The sequence below is a fragment of the Leucopleurus acutus genome (assembly GCF_964270905.1).
Source record: "Leucopleurus acutus genome assembly, chromosome: 1".
Classification (NCBI taxonomy): domain Eukaryota; kingdom Metazoa; phylum Chordata; class Mammalia; order Artiodactyla; family Delphinidae; genus Leucopleurus; species Leucopleurus acutus.
Window position 1 is genome coordinate 196,857,757 of NC_139142.1, and position 19,357 is coordinate 196,877,113.

The 19,357-nt window shown below is 41.1% G+C and overlaps 1 protein-coding gene across 2 annotated transcripts in view; it reads right to left on the reverse strand.

Moving 5' to 3' along the window:
* Window positions 1-18,404, reverse strand: part of DCLRE1C (DNA cross-link repair 1C) — a gene marked incomplete at its 5' end in the record, with an annotated part of 49,918 nt that extends 31,514 nt beyond the window's left edge. For both annotated transcript variants that reach the window (XM_082848489.1, XM_082848490.1), the window contains 3 exons: window positions 1,872-1,956; window positions 4,581-4,632; window positions 18,296-18,404. In XM_082848489.1, the coding sequence (XP_082704615.1) occupies window positions 1,872-1,956; window positions 4,581-4,632; window positions 18,296-18,404 (246 nt within the window). The remainder of the gene's footprint in view (window positions 1-1,871; window positions 1,957-4,580; window positions 4,633-18,295) is intronic.
* Window positions 18,405-19,357: the final 953 nt, after the last annotated feature.

Sequence of the window (19,357 nt, forward strand, 5' to 3'; positions counted from 1 at the left end):
TGGTCTAGGTAGCTCTCCAGCTACCCCCTTCTCCCTTAGACTATGAGGTGGCCTTGAACTACATCCACTCAGCTGACCTGGAATGATCCTACAAGCCCCTTCCACGTACACTTCCAGGTTAGCAGTGGCCACAAGAAACACCTGTGTGAGATTTGGAAGGCAGAATTGAACCAGCAGCCATTTTTCAATGCTCTGAAAGGCACCAGAAATTATAACAGCTCAGGTACGCTGTTGATCTGTTGGCTTACCTCACTGACATGGGCAGTATGGCGGCAGCTCCGTCTTCCGCTGGGTATCCTCCCGAGCTTCTTGGAGCCCTGGGCCATGTGTGTGGAACTCAGTGACCAAGGAGTGGGAGGCAGACATGGGTCCCCATTTGTCCCTGTGGACTCCAGCCTATCTCTGCTCTTCTCTCCTTCTTTTTCAGCTTTCCTTCCTGACTGCTGGCCAGATTGACCCACAGTAACTTCAGGCCTAATACCAAGGCCAAGGTTACAGCCTTGCTGTTGTGTCCCTCTGCAGAGGGGGGACGGATCCCACCCCACTGACAGATCAGAGGCTAAGACTGAAGATGCCACACATGAACGAAGAGAGTGTGAAAACACTGCGGTACGTTCACTGTGGGACTTTCTGGGGAGAGCAGGCTGGGAGGAAGTGGTTTGTGTGACCTGAGAAAATGGGAGCAGGTGGCCCTGGTTTTTATCGTGGTTACAGGGTGGGCCTGGGCTTGCATGTTTGAAATCCATGTAGGCACCAAGGAAGGGGCAGGCTTTTTTTTTTTTTAATCAGTTTGCCCAGATGTGGGGCAAGTGGAGGTGGGAGTGGAAAGCTGCCAGCAATCAGTCATCAAACATTCTTGGTGACGCTTGTTCAGACTTCTCTGCCAGCACCCCCAGTTACTGACGGTTTAATCCATATCACAAACCCTGATGCTATCTACTCCTCGTGGTTCTTCCTGTGCTCAAGCACTGGGTGGTCAGGTACTACTGTATCCAGGTTGAGGCTACTTTGCCAATTGCATTTATGTTCATATCTTCTTGATACTATTAAAAGGTTGTTCCTTTTAATAGTAAATAACATCTTCTTTGACGCTTATGGTATTTTTTTTTGCCTTCAAAAAAGTATGATATAAAAGTTGCCACTCTGGCATGTTTAGCTTCTAATTGTTCATTATATTTTTTCCTTTTTATTTTTTCCCCTTTAACCTGCATTTTTCCTTTAGAGTAATTTATGTCTCTTGTAGACCAAGACTGGTGGATCTTTTTTTTTTTTTTTTTTTAGCCCAAACCAAGAATTCGTCTTTTGATCCAGGGTTGAAGTAAATCCATTCATATTCATAGCAATTACTGTTATAATAGAACTTGTGCCACCATCTTCGCATTCTCAACGTGCCATGCTTTTTTCTCCCCTTTACCTTCTGCTGGATAGATCCATTTTATTCTGCCACATTCAAAATTATCCATTCTATTTTCATTCTGATTGTTATCCCTTTCTTATTATAACCCATAAATTTTATTTTTCCTAATCTATCCCATGATCTAAATAAAAGGATTTATCAATTATGTTAATGAATGTTTTATACTTTAAAGTAATAAAACGTAACTCAGCAAGAGAGTCTGTGAGATTAGACAAAACTAAGAATCTAGGTCAACATGTTGAGAGACAAGAAAGAAAAATCAGCAGCGATAAAATGTCAACCTCTTCCAAGCTAATGAATTACAAAGGCTAACCAGCAACACTGTAATTACCGTGGGTAAATACAGTGTGGCGGAAGCGGGCTTTGAATAATGCCGATGCTTTGCTCAATACACCTCAAAACATATTTCCCACTTGAAAAGAAGAATTAGTGTCATTCAAAATATAAAACTTACAATTCGTTTCTCCCAAAATCTGTACCTCGGGCTCGTTAACAACAGCTCTTTAGTAACAGGCGAACAGTATAAGTACACCTTCAAGCTGAAAACAAGAGACCAAAAAAATGGAGAATGAGACATCTGGGTGACTAGGAAATATGTTTCAAAGTATGTCAGTTGCCTCGAATAATTCAGAAACTGAGCTGGCAGGCCAATACTCCAGTGCCCACCTCAGTCCCATCGAGACTATAAAGGGACGGGCAAGAAGCAGAGGAGGGAAAATACTGTGTCCTCTGACCTCCTCAAAGGCTGGTCCTCACCATTCTCATCTTAAAGACACAGGTTTTAGACAATCAGGTATGTCTGGAGAGATACCACCCAATGGTAAACTACCTCTGCAGAAAGGGAAGTGGGACAGGAGACGGCTGCCTTTTACTTCATATAAATCTATTCTGTTTATGTTTAGTGGGCAGAAATCAACTTCATGACAATCTTTAAAAATTCAACACTCCAGTTCAGAGGTTAGGAATACAGTCTACAGCGGATCATACTTTCCAGAGATGCCCACACTGACGTATACACCCTAACCACACACCGTCTTCTTACAAAGTGGTCATGGAAATTCCCCCACTGACAGGAGGTGTCTGTGTTAACCTCCCCTTGAACCCGGACAGAGCTTTGTAACTGCCTTAGCCAACAGAATGTGATGGACATAATACAGCAGGCCTTTCGAGGCTAGATCTCCAGGCAGTATGGCTGCCGCTGGCCCTCTCTTGGGACATACACTTTTTTTTTAGTTTCCATTTAAGAAGTCCTGCTATTCTGAAACCACTATGCTGAAGAGCTATTTTTTAGAGACAGAGATGCCCAAAGTGCCCCAACTGTTTGAGTCTCCCCAGCCCAGATGTCAGACATTGAATGAATGAGCCTTCAGGTAATGTCAGCCCCCATACAACACCCAGTCAGGCAGAAACCAGCCATCCCCACTGTACCCTGTCAGAACTCCTGATCCATAGAAACAGACAGAGAGAATACATGATTAGTGTTGTTTTAAGTCACTGAGTTTGGGGGTAGTTTGGTACGCAGCAATAGATAACTAATATATAGGCTCTAAAATCAGACAGACCTGGTGGGAATCCTGGTCCTGCCACTTACTGGCTGCGTGACCTTGGGCAACTAATTTAACCCTTCTGGTTCCTCAGTTTCCTCATCTGTAAGATAGAAATAATAATAGTATCTATTCAAAAGATTATCAAGAGGCTCTAAGGAGAATGTCAGCTCCAAGACGAGAGGGATTTTTGCCTATTTTCCTCACTACTGTATCTTCAACATCTAGTATGAATATATATATTTTTTTCTTTTTTTTTTTTTTTGCGATACGCAGGCCTCTCACTGTTGTGGCCTCTCCCGTTGTGGAGCACAAGCTCTGGATGCGCAGGCTCAGTGGCCATGGCTCACGGGCCCAGCTGCTCCATGGCATGTGGGATCTTCCTGGACCGGGGCACGAACCCGTGTCCCCTGCATCGGCAGGCGGACTCTCAACCACTGCGCCACCAGGGAAGCCCATGAATATATATTTTTAATAAATATTAGCTACCATTATCAAAAACACAGACTCTTGATATCACTTAGCAAAGAAGCCTGCTAAGTCAGAGATCAAATAGTCAAAAAGTCAATAGGGTCCTTTCTATATACAGTTGATCCTTGAACAACATGGAGTTCAACTGTGAGGGTCCACTGATGCACGGGTTTTTTTTCTTCACTAAATAAGTACCATAGTACTACACAATCTGCAGTTAGTTGAACCCATAGATGCGGAACCCATAGATCCCTATCCTGATAGGGAGGGCCAACTATAAAGTTATATGTGGATTTTTGACCTCATAGAAGGTCGGTGCCCCTAACCACTGTGTTGTTCAAAGGTCAACTGCATATATCTGCATATAAGTCAGAATTTGGAATCTGACTTAGGCAATGACTGCAGGAAAAGAATGCAATGACTCAGCTTTAAGAAAGGATCCAACAATATTACATGACTCTTTATAATGGAACAATCATTTACGCACACACACAGACACACTCTTACAGAAATAAAAATGAACAGACTATTACTGCACCCAATAGCATGGATGAATCATTCAAATATAATGTTAAGTAAAAGAAAACAAGTAGAAGAGTCTATTCAGTATGATTCTATTTAAATAAAGTTCAAAAACAACCAAAGCTAAACGATGATGACGAAAGTCAGAAGAGAGGTTACCTGTGGGTGGGGAAGACTGACTGGGGGAGGGACAGGGTTCTGTCCCAGGATATTGATGCTGTTCTATTTCTTGGACTGGGCAGACACTACACATGTGTTCACTTGTAAAAGTTCATCAGACTATTCCCATATGATGTAAGTACTTTTCTATGTAGATGTTACAGCTCAATTAAAATTTTTACTTAAAAAAATAGAACACACAAATAAATAGCAAAGGAAATTACCTGGGGACCTCCCTGGTGGTCCAGTGGCTAAGGCTCCGCGCTCCCAATGCAGGGGACCTGGGTTCAATCCCTGGTCAGGGAACTAGATCCCACATGCCACAACTAAGAGTTTGTATGCTGCAACTAAAGTTCCCACATGCTGCAACTAAAGATCCACATGCCACAACGAAGATCCCACGTGCCACAACTAAGCCCCAGCTCAGCCAAATAAATAATTTTAAAGAAGAAAAGAAAAGAAATTACCTGCACTCCAACCTTCTTTTCAAGGTAGGGGCTCTTAATCCTTTCATGTGATCTGAAAACAAAAGAATCAGAAATCATAAATACATTATCTTTTTCAGAGGATTCCTTGGCCCAAGGAAACTGAGCTGTCTGTTCTTTTTAGGCTTCCTTTTAAGAGAAAATAAATGAGAGGTTCACTTTTATAGGAGCACTGATTTGTATGAGCTACTGGCTCTTGCTTCTGCAGATGAAGAATCCACTGAAAATAGGAAAAGAACCACTAAAAGTTGACCATCTCTGAGCCAACAGAAGCCATTTAAAAGGAGAATGATCCTCTGCATCTTAGGGCAGAGTCTAAATCACTCAGAGTAGCCACAGAAGAATGCATGACCTCATTCAGAACTGCTTCCATCACTTTCCTTTACTCTCTTCTTTCATTTCAATCCAACCACCCTTCAGACCATGCTCTCTGTGACCTCTTCAATTCCAGTCACTAAAGTTAGTCCATCTGGAAATTCAAGTTTGCTTCCATGGAATCCTTGAGAAAACCATTCAGGCTTAGCCCAGAATAAGAAGAGTTTCATTATCTTCTCAGCCTACTGTGACTGCTGTGTTGAAAGGTGGGTTATTGCTACCCACAGAGGCTTGCTCCACAGCTTGCCAAATGAACAAACACAGAAAGGTGACTTTTAAAGAAACGTAACATTTAAACCAAATGGTACATTAAATATATAGTGCATTATAATATTACATTTTGAATCTTTAGCATGCAAAAGCCCAGATAACAAGAACCAAACATTTTGAAATTGCTTAGTTAAATCAAACCAATTCTAATTATCCTAATTCCAAATAAAAACCAAAAGAAAGCTTAGACAAAACAGACTTTAAAACAAAGACTCTAATAAGAGACATTATCATATTACATATAATAATGTAATATTTACAAATGTTATATCCTCTTGTTGGGTCCATCCAACAAGAGGATATAACGTTTGTAAACATTTATGCACCCAACAGAGGAACATCTAAATACATAAAGCAAATATTAACAGACTTAAAAGGAGAAATAGACAGCAATACAGTAAGAGCAGGGGACTTTAATACTGCACTTAAGTCAATGGATGGATCATTCAGTCAGAAAATCAGTAACAAAACATTGGACCTAAACAACACATAAGATCAGATGAACTTCACAAATATATAAAGAACGCTTCATGCAAAGGCAACAGAACACACAATCTTCTCAAGTGCACATGGAACATTTTCCAGGATAGACCATATATTAGACCACAAAATGAGTCTCAATAAATTTAAGATGATTAAAATCATATCAAGCATCTTTTCCAACTACAATGGTATGAAATTAAAATTAATTACAAGAAGAAAACTGGAAAATTCACAAATAAGTGGAGATTAAACAACATGCTACTGAACAACCAATGGGTCAAAGAATAAATCAAAAGAGAAATTTTAAAATACCTTTAGACGACTGAGAATGGAAATAAAACATACCAAAATTTGTGGGTTGCAGCAAAAGCAGTTCTAAGGGGGAAGGTCAAGAGACAAATGCCTACCTCAAGAAACAAGAAAAATCTCAAATAACCAACCTACCTTTACAACTCAAGAAACTAGAAGAAGAAGAACAAACAAAGCCCAAAATTAGCAGAAGGAAGGAAATAACCAAGATTAGAAAATAAACTAAGTTGTGAAACTAAGAGCTGGTTCTTTGAAAAGGTAAACAAAATTGACAAGCCTTTGCTAGACTAAGCAACAAAGGAGAAGGGGGGAGAGAGGGGGGGGAGGGCGAGAGGGAGGGAGGGAGGGAGGGAGAGATAGGACTCAAATAAATAAAATCAGGAATGAAAGAGGAGCTATTACAACTCTTAAAACGGAAAAGAAAGGGTAAGAGACTACTATGAACAATTATACACCAACAAAGTGGACAACCTAGAAGAAATGGATAAATTCTTAGAAACATACAACCTACCAAGACTGAATCATGGTGAAACAGAAAATCGGAATAGACTGATAACTAGTAAGGATACTAAATATCTCTACTAATATCAGTAACTTTAAATATCCAACAAACAAAAGTCCCGGACCAGATGGCTTTGCTAGTGAATTCTACAAACATTCAAAGAACTCAATTTATGAGGCTAGCATTACCCTGATACCAAAACCAGACAAGGACATCACACAAATTACAGACCAATATCCCTGATGAACACAGATGAAAAAAAATCCTCAACAAGATATTAGCAAACAGAATTCAACAACACATTAAAAGGATCATACACCATGATTTAGTGGGATTTATTCCAGGGATGCAAATTTGGTTCAACATCCACAAATCAGTCAATGTTATAATCACATGAACAAAATGAAGGATAAAAAACCATATAATCATCTCAACAGATGCACAAAAAGCACTGGACAAAACTTGACATCCATTTATGATTAAAAACTCTCAATAAATCAGGTATAGAGGGAACAAACTTCAATATAATAAAGGCCATATGTGACAAGCTCTCAGCAAACATCATAATCAGTGGTGAAAAGCTGAAAGCTATTTCTCTAAGATCAGAAATAAGACAAGAACACCCATTCTTGCCTTTTATTCAACATAATATGATAAATCCCAGCCATAGGAATTAGGCAAGAAAAAGAAATAAAAAGTACGCAAAGTTGAAAGGAAGAAGTAAAACTGGCACTATTTACAGACAACATGATACATATATAGAAACCCTAAAGACTCCATCAAAAAACTGTTAGAGGAATATTGGTCAAGATGGCAGTGTGGGAAGACGCAGAGTTAGCATCTCCCCACAACTAGGGTGCCTGAAGGCCGCGGGTGGGGAACTCTGACGCCCAAGGAGACGGGAGGAACCCCAAAGTGAACCGGTAGGATGTAGGGGGACTGAGAGGGGAGGAGAAGTGGGTGCCAGACAGGATCAGTGGCCCTGAGGCCAGGGAGATCAGGAGAGGCAGGAGGGAGGGGCCCTCTGGGAAGAGCGGGAGAGGAGTGGAGGGCAATCTCCCGGCCCACTTGGGTCAGGGAGCCTGCTGAGCTCCCAAACCAGTACCCACCCCCCCAAAGCCTGATCCAGGCCACATGGGTCCTGGAGGCATAGGAGGGAGGCTGGGGAGATCAGGAGAGGCAGGTGGGAGGGGTCATCCAGGAGGAGCGGGAGAGGAGCGGAGGGCGATTGCCCCGCCCACTAGAGCCCAGGAAGCCTGCTGGGCTCCCAGGTGAGGTCCCCTGTCCTCTGAGACCAGGGGTGGGGGGCACGCCTGGGCCCCTTCTGTTCCTTGAGCCTAAGCCCCACCCCACACGGCCCCCAGGACCTTTTCCAGCCCTGTGGGTCCTGAGCATAGGCCCCGCCCACCACCCAAACCTCGCCCTTGCTTAGGCCCCGCCCTCCTCAGCCAAGGCCTTCCCCCCTTTTTTCTTCTTTTCCCTCCTCCTCTTTTTTTTTACTATTGTGGTACTGATGTACCTTCCAGTTGTTGATTCATCTATATTTTTATTTTTATATTCTTTCTAACATATCTGTTAGTTTCCTAGTCTAATTTTATTTTTTACTTTGTTATTGTTCTTTTTTTTGCCGCCCCATGCAGCTTGCGGGATCTTGGATCACAAGCCCAGGGTCGGGCCGAAGCTCCTGCAGTGGGAGCTTCAAGTCTGAACCACTGGACTAACAGAGAACCTCAGACCCCAGGGAATATTCATCAGAGTGAGGGCTCATGGCGTTCCTCATCTCAGCACCAAGATCCAGCTCTACCCAATAGCCTACAGACTCCAGTGTTGGAAGCCGCAGGCCAAACAACCAGTAAGACAAGAACACAATCCCACTCGTAAAAAAAAAAAAAAAAAAAAAAATGAGACAGCACACAAATATGTCACAGAAGAAGGAGAAAGGTAAAAACCTACAAAACCAAATAAATGAAGAGGAAACAGGCAACCTACCAGAACAAGAATTCAGAGTAATGACAGTAAAGATGATCCAGAATTTCAGAAATAGAATGGAGGCATGGATCGAGAAAATACAAGAAATGTTTAACAAAGATCTAGAAGAACTAAAGAACAAACAAACAGAGATAAACAACACAATAACTGAAATGAAAATACACTAGAAGGAATCAATAACAGAATAACGGAGGCAGAAGAACGAATAGGTGAGCTGGAAGACAAAATGGTGGAAATAACTGCCAAGGAGCAGAATAAAGAAAAAAGAATGAAAAGAATTGAGGACAATCTCAGAGACCTCTGGGACAACACTAAACGCACCAACATTCGAATTATAGGGGTCCCAGAAGAAGAAGAGAAAAAGAAAGGGTCTGAGAAAATATTTGAACAGATTATAGTTGAAAACTTCCCTAACAGGGAAAGGAAATAGTCACCCAAGTCCAGGAAGCACAGGGAGTCCCATACAGGATAAACCCTAGGAGAAACACACCAAGACACATATTAATCAAACTAACAAAAATTAAATTCAAAGAAAAAATATTAAAAGCAGCAAGGGAAAAGCAACAAATAACATACAAAGGAATCCCCATGAGGTTATCAGCTGATTTTTCAGCAGAAACTCTGCAGCCAGAAGGCAGTGGCAGGATATACTTAAAGTGATGAAAGAGAAAACCCTACAACCAAGATTACTCTATCCAGCAAGGATCTCATTCAGATTCGATGGAGAAGCGAAAAGGTTTTCAGACAGGCAAAAGCTAAGAGAATTCAGCACCACCAAACCAGCTTTACAATAAATGCTAAAGAAACTTCCCTAAGCAGGAAACACAAAAGAAGAAAAAGACCCACAAAACCAAATCCTAAACAATTAAGAAAATGGTAATAGGAACATACATATTGATAATAACTTTGAATGTAAATGGATTAAATGCCCCAACCAAAAGACACAGACTGGCTGAATGGATACAAAAACAAGATCCATATATATGCTGTCTACAAGAGACCCACTTCAGACCTAGGGACACATATGGACTGAAAGTGAAGGGATGGAAAAAGATATTGCATGCAAATGGAAATCAAAAGAAAGCTAGGGTAGCAATACTTGTATCAGATAAAATAGACTTTAAAATAAAGACTGTTACAAGAGATAAGGAGGGACACTACATAATGATCAAAGGATCAATCCAAGAAGAAGACATAATAATTATAAATGTATATGCACACAACACAGGAGCACCTCAATACATAAGGCAAATGCTAACAACCATGAAAGGAGAAATAGACAGTAACACATTAACAGTAGGGGACTTTAACACCCCACTTACACCAATGGACAGATCATCCAAACAGAAAATAACTAAGAAAACACAAGCTTTAAATGACACAATATATCAGATAGATCTAATTGATATTTATAGAACATTCCACCCAAAAGTGGCAGAATACACTTTCTTCTCAAGTGCACATGGAACATTCTCCAGGAAGGATCACATTTTGGGTGACAAATCAAGCCTCGGAAAATTTAAGAAAATTGAAATAGTTCAAGCATCTTTTCTGACCACAACACTATGAGATTGGAAATCAATAACAGGAAAAAAAACTGTAAAAAACACAAATACATGGAGGCTAAACAGTGCACTACTAAATAACCAAGACATCACAGAAGAAATCAAAGAAGAAATTAAAAAATACACAGAAACAAATGACAGCGAAAACACAATGACCCAAAACCTATGGGACGCAGCAAAAGCAGTTCTAAGAGGGAAGTTTATAGCAATTCAATCTCACCTCAAGAAACAAGAAAACTCTCAAATAAATAATCTAACCCTACACTTAAAACAACTAGAGAAAGAAGAACAAGGAAAACTCAAAGTCAGTATAAGGAAAGAAATCATAAAGATCAGAGCAGAAATAATGAAATAGAAACGAAGAAAACAATAGCAAAGATCAATAAAACTAAAAGCTGGTTCTTTGAGAAGATAAAAAAAATTGAGAAACCCTTAGCCAGACTCATCAAGGAAAAAAAGGCAGAGGACGTAAATCAATAAAATTAGAAATGAAAAAGGAGAAATCACAACTGACACTGCAGAAATACAAAGGATTATAAAAGACTACTACAAACAACTATATGCCAATAAAATGGACAACCACAAAGAAATGGACAAATTCTTGGAAAGGTACAATTTTCCAAGGCTGAAAAAGGAAGAATTAGAAAATATATACAAACATATCACAAGTAATGAAATTGAAACTGTAATTAAAAATCTTCTAACAAACAAAAGTCCAGGACCAGATGGCTTCACAGGGAATTCTATCAAACATTTAGTGAAGAGCTAACACTGATCCTTCTTAAACTCTTCCAAAAAATTTCAGAGGGAGGGACACTCCCACATTCATTGTATGAAGCCACCATCACCTTGATACCAAAACCAGAAGAAGATATCACAAAAAAAGAAAATTATAGACCAATATCCCTGATGAACATAGATGCAAAAATCCTGAACAAAATACTAGCAAACAGAATCCAACAGCACATTAAGAGGATCATACACCATGATCAAGTGGGATTTATCCCAGGGATGCAAGGATTCTTCGATGTATGCAATCAATGTGATACACCACATTAACAAATTAAGGAATAAAGACCATATGATCATCTCAATAGATGCAGAAAAAGCTTTTGACAAAATTCAACACCAATTTATGATAAAAACTCTCCAGAAAGTGGGCATAGAGGTAACCTACCTCAACATAATAAAGGCCACATATGACAAACCCACAGCCAACATCATCCTCAATGGTGAAAAACTGAAAGCGTTTCCACTAAGATCAGGAACAAGACAAGGATGTCCACTCTCACCACTCTTATTCAACATACTTTTGGAGGTCCTAGCCACAGCAATCAGAGAAGAAAAAGAAATAAAAGGAATACAAGTTGGAAAGGAAGTAAAACTGTCACTGTTTGCCAATGACATGATGCTGTACATAGAAAATCCTCAAGATGCCACCAGAAAACTACTAGAACTAATCAATGAATTTGGCAAGGTTGCAGGATACAAAATTAATGCACAGAAATCTCTTGCATTCCTATACATCAGCAATGAAAAATCAGAAAGAGAAATTAAGGATACACTCCCATTTACCATTGCAACAAAAGAATAAAATACTTAGGAATAAACCTGCCTAAGGAGGCAAAAGACTTGTACTCAGAAAACTATAAAACACTGATGAAAGAAATCAAAGATGACATAAAACAGATGGAGAAAGATACCATGTTCTTGGATTGGAAGAATCAATATTGTGAAAATGACTACACTACCCAAAGCAATCTACAGATTCAATGCAATCCCCATCAAACTACCAGTGGCATTCCTCACAGAATTATAAAAAAAATTTACAGTTCGTATGGAAACACAAAAGACCCCAAATAGCCAAAGCAATCTTGAGAAAGAAAAATGGAGTTGGAGGAATCAGGCTCCCTGACTTCAAACTATACTACAAAGCTATAGTAATCAAGACAGTTTGGTACTGGCACAAAAACAGAAATATAGATCAATGGTACAGGATAGAATGCCCAGAGATAAACCCACACACATATGGTCACCTAATTTATGACAAAGGAGGCAGAACATACAATGGAGAAAAGAGAGCCTCTTGAATAAGTGGTGCTGGGAAAACTGGATAGCTACATGTAGAAGAATGAAATTAGAACACTACCTAACACCATAGACAAAAATAAATTCCAAATGGATTAAAGACCTAAATGTAAGACCAGACACTATAAAACTCTTAGAGGAAGCCATAGGAAAAACACACTTTGACATAAACCACAGCAAGATCTTTTTTGACCCACCTCTTGAGTAATGGAAATAAAAACAAAAATAAACAAATAGGACTTAATTAAACTTAAAAGCTTTTGCACAGCAAAGAAAACCATAAACAAGACATAAAGACAACCCTCAGGATGGGAGAAAATATTTGCAAATGAAAACAACAGACAAAGGATTAATCTCCAGAATATACAAACAGCTCATGCAGCTCAATAGCAAAAAAACAGACAATCCAGTTAAAAAATGGGCAGAAGACCTAAATAGACATTTCAGCAAAGAAGACATACAGATGGCCAAGAGGCACATGAAAAGATGCTCAACATCTCTAATTATCAGAGAAACGCAAATCAAAACTACAGTGAGGTATCCCCTCATGCTGGTCAGAATGGCCATTATCAAAAAATCTAGAAACAATAAATGCTGGAAAGGGTGTGGTGAAAAGGGAACCCTCCTGCACTGTTGGTGGCTATGTAAATTGATACAACCACTATGGAAAACAGTATGGAGGTTCCTTAAAAAACTAAAAATAGAACTACCATACGACCCAGCAATCCCACTATTGGGTATATACCCTGAGAAAACCATAATTCAAAAACAGTCATGTACCACACTGCAGCACTATTTACAATAGCCAGGACTAGGAAGCAACCTAGGTGTCCATTGACAGACGAATGGATAAAGATGTGGTACATATATACAATGGAATCTCACTCAGCCATAAAAAGAAACGAAATTGAGTTATTTGTGGTGAGGTGGATGGACCTAAGTCTGTCATACAGAGTGAAGTAAGTCAGAAAGAGAAAAACAAATACCACATGTTAACGCATATATGTGGAATCTAAAAAACCGGTACTGATGAACCTAGTGGCAGGGCAGCAATAAAGATGTAGACATAGAGAATGATCTTGAGGACATGGGGTGGGAGGGTGAAGCTGGGGCAAAGTGAGAGTAGCATCAACATATATATACTACCGAATTGGGAGACTGGGATTGACATATATACACTAATATGTATAAAATGGATAACTAATAAGAACCTGCTGTGTAAAAAAATAAAATTTGAAAGTTAAAAAAAAAAGCATATATACACTACCAAATGTAAAATAGTTAGCTAGTGGGAAGCAGCAGCATAGCACGGGGAGATCAGCTTGGTGCTTTGCGATGACCTAGAGGTGTGGGATAGGGAAGATGGGAGGGAGGCTCAAGAGGGAGGGGATATGGGGATGTGTGTATGCATATGGCTGATCCGCTTTGTTGTGCAACAGAAACTAACACAATATTGTGAAGCAATTATACTCCAATAAAGATATATTAAAAACAAAAAACTGTTAGAATAAAGGAATTCAGTAAAGTTGCAGGATATCAACATACAGAAGTCTGCTGCATTTCTACACACAAATAACCATCAGAAAGAGAAATTAAGAAAACAATCCCATTCACAGCTACATCAAAAAGAATAAAATATGTAGGAATAAATTTAACCAAGGAAGTAAAGACCGGTATATTGAAAACTACAAGCATTAATAAAAGAAATTGATGACACAAATAAATATAAAGCTATTCCATGCTCATAGATTGAAAGAATCAATACTGTTAAATTGTCCATACTACCCAAAGCAATCAACAGGTTCAGTGCAACCCATATCAAAATTCCAATGGCATTTTTCATAGAAATAGAATAATCATAAAATTTGTATAGAACCACAAAAGAACCCCAAATAGCCAAAGCAATCTTGAAAAAAAAACAAAACTGGGGACATGCTCCCTGGTTACAAAATGTATTGTTTCAAATGTATAGTAATTAAAACAGTATGGTACTGGCATAAAAACACATAGATCAACAGAACAGAATAGCAAGCCCAGAAATAAAGCCACACATATAGTGTCAATTACTGAGAATATAGGATAAAGAAACCAAGAATATATGATGGGGAAAGGACAGTCTCTTCAATAAATGGTGGTAGGAAAACTGGACAGGCACATGCAAAAGAATGAAATCTAACCATTATCTTATATACCATACACAAAAATTAACTCAAAATAGATTAAAGGCTTGAATCTAAGATCTGAAACCATAAAATTTCTAGAAGAAAACACAGGCCGTAAGCTCCTTGACATAGGTCTTGGTGGTGATCTTTTGAATCTGACACCAAAAGCAAAACTAAGCAAACGACATCAAATTAAAAAGTTTTTGCACAGCAAAGGAAAGCATCAACGAAATGAAAAAACCTACTGAATAGGAGAAAACATTTGCAAATCATGTATCTGATAAGGGACTAATATCCAAAATATATGAAGAACTCATAACTCAACAGCAAAAAAAAAATCTGATTTTTTTAATGGGCAGATCTGAATAGACATTTTCCCCAAGACATACAGATGGCCAACGGGCACATGAAAAGATGTTCCACATCATTAGTCATCAGGAAAATGCAAATCAAAACCACAATGAAATACCACCTCACACCCATTAGACTGGCTATTATCAAAAAGAAAAATAACAAATGTTGAAAAGGATGTGGAGAAATGGGAACCCTTGTGCACTGTTGGTAGGAATGTAAATTGGTGCAGCCACTATGGAACACAGTATGAAGGTTCCTCAAAAAATTAAAAACAGAACTATCATATGATCCAGCAATTCCACGTCTGGGTACTTAACTAAAGAAAACAAAAACACTAACTCAAAAAGATATCTGCACCCCCAGGTTCACTGAAGCATTATTTACAATAGCCAAGACATGGAAACAACCTAAGTGTCCATCAGTGAATGAATGCATAAAGAAGATGTGGTATATACGCACAATGAAATATTATTCAGCCATGAAAACTGCTGTCTCACCACGAATTAACAATCTTCATTATAAGTTTTCTAAAAACTGATAATAAGTTTAAAGCTAATTATACAAAATTATTTTCCCTATATAACTTTTTTCCAGCTCTTTTAGGATTAATACATAAATGCTGCTGGAAAGTTAATTTTACTTAAAAAAAAAACTATAACCAAGTAGATTATTTTGAAAGTCTTTTCCTCCTCAAATCATTTACCAAAAATGACTTTCATTTGCATTTTGATTAATTTATGTAAACACTGCCTGTTACCACCCTTGATGAAGGCAAACGGCAAAGGCAGTCCAGCTGGGTTGATGGGGAGACAATGTTAAACAGCCTAACAATAACCCACAAGAAAAAAATCTAATTATCCTAATTACCACCAACACATGTGCCCTCAAATTTGTATGTGACAATCCTTAACTCTTGAAAACAAGGCCGTCACCACACCTCAAGTGGGCGACGTTGACCAAACACGTGCCGCCACAGGACAGTCCACCTGCCCCCTCACAGTGTGCATCTCCTCAGGTCACTCCTGGTCCATGCTTTTAGGGCCAATGAGTGCATGCCAGGGCAGGACTCTCCCTTATGGGGGTTTCCAGAGAGTCTGAGTCACCGCAAACACAAGGCTGACTCAGGACTCTGCTCCAGGCTTCCAAACTACCTCAGTGCGCAGCAACCTGTCCCATCAGGACAACCCAGCCCACCACCCCAGTCAAGGGAATCTGGGGAGTTTACTTTGTGATGCTAGGACTGCACCCAGCATCTCCCTTCCAGGGCCTTTTTCCTTTTCCTTGACCAGAATAAATCATCTTAAGTGGTCTCCGGAAGGGGTCCTCCCCCACGCTGGGCCACTATCTCGGGTCACGGGTCCCCTCGTGTCCTCCAGCCCTCACTGGTGCTTAGTCAAGTCTGCCCTGAGCACAGCGCTGGGTTCCAGATGGGCCATAAAGAGGCATCAAGCGGGTCCATGGCCCACCTCAACTTCTATTAAACTGTGATGTTAACATGTTCATGTGCATTTTTTTTTAACAAGAGTCCATGGACCTTGTCAGATATTCTATATTACTCAGCTCAGGCAGGGTAGCTTAAACAGAATGTATTTCTAACAGTTCTGGAAGCTAAAGTCCAAGATCAAGGTGCCAAGGTTGGTTTCTGGTAAGGCCTCTCCTGCCTTATAAATAGCCCCCTTCTTGCTGTGTGCTCACATGGCCTCTCCTCAGTGTGTATGTGGAGAGAGAGAGATCTCTCTTCCTCTTCTTCGAAGGCCACCAATCCTATCAAATTAGGACCCCACCCCTATGACCTCATTTAACCTTAATCACCTCCTAAAAGCCCTTTCTCCAAATACAGTCACACTGGGGGTTAGGGATTCAATATATGAATTGGGGGGGGGCACACAATTCAGTCCATGGCACATCCAAAGAAGTCTTGTTTCCCAAAAAGGTTAAAAACCACCAGTAAGTAATGTGGCAAACCTCAGAAAGCAGAAGTTGAGTTCTTGCCCTTGATCAGTTTACCTCCTCATTGGGAAAACAGACCCACGTGGGATTAGAGCACTGCTGGACAGGAGAGAGTCTTGCTTAATGTACAAACTAATGATGCTGCCTTCACAATTACACTTCAATTTAAAAAGTAAAATCAATAAATAATAGAAAAACAAATGAACAAATAGAAAAACAAATGAACAAATTCCTCTAGATGAACTCATTCTCCAAATTCACTACTCCAAAACATGAAGGCCAAGCCCCAAATCCATTCTTTAATTGTGGCCACCACATGTGAGTTCAGAAATGCTGGCAGACTCAACACAAAAGGTAAAAATATCCTCCTCCACCAGTGGCTTCTCAATGAAAAACAAGACAAAAACAAAAATATTGTCCTCAAAAAGAAGCAGAAAGACCCTCACAGAGGCTCATGTGCTTTTTTAGCAAATTGATAGAGGAGGTCCAGATTTTCGTCATTAAAGAGAGAGAATTAGGGACTTAGAACCAGAAAGCAGAGCCATTCCCCAAAAGCAGAAATTTCAATGATTTACACCAGGTTAAAGTGAGTGATTCCACACACAACAGCTGATCTTCACACCAACTGTGTGATGAAGGGCATGTTTTGATATCTGTAATTTACTTTAAAATCACACCGTGTGATATATACGTGAATATGTATCTGAGTCACTCCTCAGAAGAGGGGTTGGGGGCATCCTACTTAAGCTACTCTGGGAGTCCACACTCCAAGAGGCAGCTTCTAGAACGCTTCAGTTAAGCTTCATCTCTGGTCAATGCCCAAGGCTGTGCTAATTACACAATGAATATTAAACCTGTTTTCATAGGTAAAGTTAGTGACGTGTCAGTCAGCATACCAGACGTTAAAAATGGACAGTGGTTGTCAAGTTAGTGGTGCTCCAGCTCTGGAGACCGGCTAAAATATTTTAGAGACGCTCCAGTCTTGCCTGGAGCATCTAGCCTCGGGACCATATCATTAGGGGGTGATGCCCCAAGCTTAAGTCCTAACCGCCTCCAGCTGTGAAATCTTGGCATTCTGGTTGCCTGACCTGGCCGTCTGTAAAGTAAACCGCATCCTGCCTCTAGACCACAATGAACCTTTCATAGGGGAAAAGAACATCTATAAGGAGGCGGAGCTTGCACTTCGCCGAGCTTACAGACAGGATGTTTAATTTGAGTGCGTGCATGCTTGCTAATCAATGTCTGCGGGTATGGCACAATTTCATCTAAACTTGTCTTTATAACATGATCGCGAGGATATGGGGGAAGAACTAAGTAATCCTTGCCAACCTCTGACTATTGGGCCTTGGGAGAACTTCCCCCCAAATCGAATAGTTGTGCCTGATCAAAGTGGCTTGGGTCAGTGACAACTGGGAGTCGCTGTTCTGTCCCTCGGTACCGATGAGGAATTAAAGCGTCAGACGGGCTGAAGAGCCCGCCGGGACAAGGCGAGTCGCTAGTCTCTCCCCTGGCCTCCCAAAGCCTGAACTCCCTCCTGAAGGACCCCGACCCCCGCCTTCCCTCCCTCCAGCCCCTGGGCGACCTCGCTGCGGGGCCCGAACCCGCGCAACCCGGCTCCCCGGGACTGGGCGGCGCGCTGCGCTCGCTCACCTTTGTGGCAGTGGGACAGGAAGTAGGCGCGGGCCCTCAGGTTCTCCCGGTCGAAGCGGTCTATGGAGATGGTTGGATACTCGGCCATCTGCCCCTCGAAGCAGCTCATTGCGTCCGCCAACCCGGCCGGACTGGCCCCTAGCCTAGGAAGCAACGGAAGCCCCAGCCGCCGCCAGCCGCGCCGCCACTTCCGGGAAGCTGCCGCCGCCTCACCATTGGCCGGCCAGGCGCAGCCACGTCCAATCATAGCAGCCCCTCGGCCCGGGGGGCGGGAGGGGGCAGCGCCAAGGAGCTTCCAGTCAGTTCCGGCAGCCCGCGACCTGCGGGGTGAAACCAACTAATTGGGCTACCCTGCGCTCAGAGCTGGGAGGCCGGGTGGAGGAATCTAGGGTGCAGCGCGAGAAGTGAGGCTCCTCCCGGATACCTTGACACAACACGGTGTCACTCTGGTGAAGAGTTGCCCGTGTCTGTGCAGGAACGAGAACGCCAAGGGAGACAACACCCAGAACAGGCGGCTCCACCCAGGGATGCGGAGCTTGGCTTTGAAATCGGATGCATTCCACTTCCTGCTTGTCAGCTGCGATCCTGCAAGCCTTCTTTTGCTTCTCTTCCTCTTTCTTGTCCCTTCCCAATGTCTACCTTATAGGATAAATGTCAGAATTGTGTGAGAAAACGGTATCAGTCTTGTGGTAGATTCGAAAACTCTTAGTCCCTGCTTCCCTTTATACGTAATCTACAAACGGAGTAAATCCACGATCCCTGATGACCACAGCTCAGATGCATGATCTTAGGGTAGATAAGTAAAGATCCCAAGGAGAGCTGAGCTGCTAGTCTCCCCTACCTCCACCCCTTTCGACCTTTTTCTTTTTTCTAACTTTTTTTTTCTTTTGGAAGTTAGAAAGATGTATAAAAGAAAAAAGATTGGTAGGGTAATGGGCGAAAGGTCTGGAATTTTTTCACCACCAAGGCAACTTTATGAAAAGGTTTGCTAAAGTATTAACATTCACCGAATAGTCACAATGGCATTACCCGCGCCCCTTAGCAGCAAGTCTCCTTAGACAC